Below are 3,916 nucleotides of genomic sequence, written 5' to 3' on the forward strand. Positions count from 1 at the left end.
CCTCCACCTGCCTTCTCCTACCCCCCCCCACCCCATCCACCTCCACTGCCTTCTCTTAACCCCCCCCCCCCCACCCTCATCCACTCCACTGCCTTCTTACACCCCCCCCACCCCATCCACCTCCATCCTTCTCTTAACCCCCCACCCCACCCCATCCACCTCCACTGCTTCTCTAACCCCCCCACCATCCACCTCCACTGCCTTCTCTTACCCCCCCCACCCATCCACCTCCACTGCCTTCTCTTAAGCCCCCCCCACCCCATCCACCTCCACTGCCTTCTCTTAACCCCCCCCCACCCCATCCACCTCCACTGCCTTCTCTTAACCCCCCCCCACCCCATCCACCTCCACTGCCTTCTCTTACCCCCCCCCCCCACCCCACCTCCACTGCCTTCTCTTAAGCCCCCCCACCCCATCCACCTCCACTGCCTTCTCTTAACCCCCCCCACCCCACCCACCTCCACTGCCTTCTCTTACCCCCCCCCCACCCCACCCCACCTCCACTGCCTCTCTTACCCCCCCCCACCCCCCCACCTCCACTGCCTTCTCTTACCCCCCCCCACCCCACCCCTCCTCCACTGCCTTCTCTTACCCCCCCCCCCACCCCATCCACCTCCACTGCCTTCTCTTACCCCCCCCCCCACCCCATCCACCTCCACTGCCTTCTCTTAACCCCCCCACCCCACCCCTCCTCCACTGCCTTCTCTTAACCCCCCCCCACCTCCTCCTCCTTTCTCTACCCCCCCCACCCCTCCACCTCCACTGCCTTCTCTACCCCCCCCCCCACCCCACCCACCTCCACTGCCTTCTCTTACCCCCCCCCCCCACCCCACCACCTCCACTGCCTTCTCTTAAGCCCCCCCACCCCATCCACCTCCACTGCCTTCTCTTAAGCCCCCCCCACCCCATCCACCTCCACTGCCTTCTCTTAAGCCCCCCCCACCCCACCCCACCTCCACTGCCTTCTCTTAACCCCCCCCCACCCCATCCACCTCCACTGCCTTCTCTTACCCCCCCCCCCACCCCATCCACCTCCACTGCCTTCTCTTACCCCCCCCCCCCACCCCATCCACCTCCACTGCCTTCTCTTAACCCCCCCCACCCATCCACCTCCACTGCCTTCTCTTAAGCCCCCCCCCACCCCATCCACCTCCACTGCCTTCTCTTAACCCCCCCCCCCACCTCCACTGCCTTCTCTTAACCCCCCCCCCACCCCACCTCCACTGCCTTCTCTTAAGCCCCCCCCCCATCCATCCTTGTGTGTTTGTGTTATGCTCGTCTGTTGTTTGTCTAACTACCTCCGCCTCCTTAAAGCGACTTTGAGTTCTAGTGCTGTATACTGTACATCCAATTTATTATTATAATTATTTTTTTTATATATATATTTGTTTATTGAATTTTCAGCACGACCAACATTTACAAAATGATATGTACTTGAAAGTGATCCATTAGGAACACAGAATGGAATACCAAGGACAACATACATCAAAACCAAGTGACAAGACAGACAAATATATATATATATATATTTAAATATACATAAAAATAAGGAAATACATTTAAAAAAGTGAATACAGTGATTCATAGGTCAACCAACTCTGGTATCAATTTGAGACGTCGTGCTCATACCGAGCCTCTTGCATTGGCAGGTGCATCAAGGGAGAACGTTTATTTATAAATGTATTATTATTATTATTATTATTATTATTATTATTATTATTATTATTATTAGATCCTCTACCTCCTCTCGTATCCAGGACTGTGTGAGTGTAGCCTTCTCTCCTGCAGGTGATCGAGTGCATCACGCAGGGCCGCGTGCTGCAGAGGCCTCGCTCGTGTCCCAAGGAGGTGTTCGACCTGATGCTGGGCTGCTGGCAGAGAGAGCCCTACATGAGACTCAACATCAAGGAGATCCACAGTCTCCTCCAGAGCCTCGCCAAGGCCTCCCCCGTCTACCTGGACATCCTGGGCTGAGTCGTTCACTAATGTGTGTGTGTGTGTGTGTGTGTGTGTGTGTGTGTGTGTGTGTGTGTGTGTGTGTGTGTGTGTGTGTGTGTGTGTGTGTGTGTGTGCTGAGAGAGAGAGAGAGAGGCTGTTTGTTTCTCTGCACTTGCATGAGATAGAGGGAGGGAGGGAGGGAGGCGTGAGAGTGTGCGTGTCTGTACAGCGTGCACATGGCTGTAAAAAACGTTGACCGTGCGTCTGTCTCTCCATCGCATTGACAAAAGCCTTAAATTTTGATTGAATTAATTTCTTTTCCCTCCTCCATTTGAAGACTCTTTTAACAGAGGCACGTTTCAAAGTAACCGAAGCAAACTGAGTGCAGGATTGTAAACGCGTTGTTGTTGTTGTTCCAACTCATTGAACACAGATTCCAATAACGGGAGGTAAAAACTGTTTTTAGATGCACTATAGTATTGGGGGCAGTGGTGGCAAAATGGGTTGGTCTTTCCTCTGTGCTCATCAATTTTGCATTTCAAGTCAACCTATGAGGTAAAAGTTCAGAATATCTGCTTTATTTAGTTTTTCTTCTCTTAACATTACATTCAATGCCTTTCAATGTGTCAAGTCTCCCGGCACGGCCAACCCGGGTTCGATTCCCGAACCCGTCGTTATTTGCCGAATGCCTTCCCCCCACTCTGTCTCCCATTCCTCCTCTCTCTCTCTCTCTCTACTGGACTGCCCAGTAGAATAAGCGATAAACGCTAAAAAATAATATCTTAAAAAAAATAAAAAAATAAAAAAATCATAATAATAAATAATAATAATAATAATAATATAATAATAATAATAATAATAATAATAATAATAATATAATAATAATAATAATAATAATAATAATAATAATAATAATAATAATAATATCTTATCTTATGTAGACATCATCTGCTGATTGTACTTTTTGGTTTGAACAATATTGTTTTTTCCAAAATAGTTTTAACTCCTGTCTTTCTTGCTTAACGAAGCCAAAAGCAGCCGCACCATCAACACATAATGGGATTGAATGAGATTGCGGGGATTTGTACGCTGGACTTGCCATCAAAATACTCTAGCCCAGTATGGGAAATGTGGTCTTTGTTATTGATGGTCTTCGATTCCAGTCACTGAAACTTCAAAGACAATATTATAAATCATAAACCTCCCGCCGCGCCCTGTGAGAGTATACAGAGAGGCACAGCTTCAGTCAATTTCCTCTGTCCGATTTCCCATTGACCTCCATTGCAAAATTGGACAGTGACAACTCAGGGAAATAGCAACGTACTGCGTTTTCACATTATAGTGATGTACATAGTCGTTCAGAATTCTAGCAATGTGGAACACCTAAAACGACTGACACAATACTGACTTGAAATCTAACGACTTGACTCACCGAATGGCATCTTTCTCATACAGCTCCCAAAAGCTACATGAAAGGAAAGCAGACTCTCTGACCTTTGAACTCATATACGTTTGTTTTCAAGTACAGTTTTGATCAGAACAGAGGAAAACAGACAAACAGGAAACTGCCACCCCAATAGGTTTGCATCAAATGAGTGAAACACAACAATAAGTTCTGTAATCTCTAATGATGGGTCGTCTCGAGTAATCGAGAGGACATTCTAACAATGGCTGGCTTTGTGAAAAGGTTTTCTATGTACGTTCATGGCGTTAAATTATCATACTCTTGTATATTGTATTTGCTGGGGATGAACAAAGGGAAATCTAACTGCGCGTCTAACCATCATGGACTATGTACGGACACTTTCTAAGATGGATACAGCTTTCTCTTGGCCTTACGCCAGGAAGGAAGTCTTATGGAGCGACATAGCCGGATGAAAAAAAAAAGTATTAAGTCGAAGCATAGGCTATTGCTTTTATGTGTCACAGACTATTTTTAATATGTGAGGAATTTATAATTGTTGTCAGGGGCTCTAGA

General features: G+C 47.7%; 1 protein-coding gene across 1 annotated transcript in view; it reads left to right on the plus strand.

Annotated features, from left to right (window-relative positions):
• The window catches only part of LOC311236699 (BDNF/NT-3 growth factors receptor-like), a gene marked incomplete at both ends in the record, with an annotated part of 53,913 nt that extends 51,939 nt beyond the window's left edge, over positions 1-1,974 (plus strand). Inside the window, 1 exon segment of the mRNA XM_084324424.1 lies at positions 1,789-1,974. Coding sequence (XP_084180550.1) covers positions 1,789-1,974 — 186 coding nt within the window.
• Between the last annotated feature and the right edge of the window lie 1,942 nt (positions 1,975-3,916).

The sequence above is a fragment of the Notolepis coatsorum genome (assembly GCF_963971535.1).
Source record: "Notolepis coatsorum genome assembly, chromosome: 11".
Taxonomy (NCBI): Eukaryota; Metazoa; Chordata; class Actinopteri; order Aulopiformes; family Paralepididae; genus Notolepis; species Notolepis coatsorum.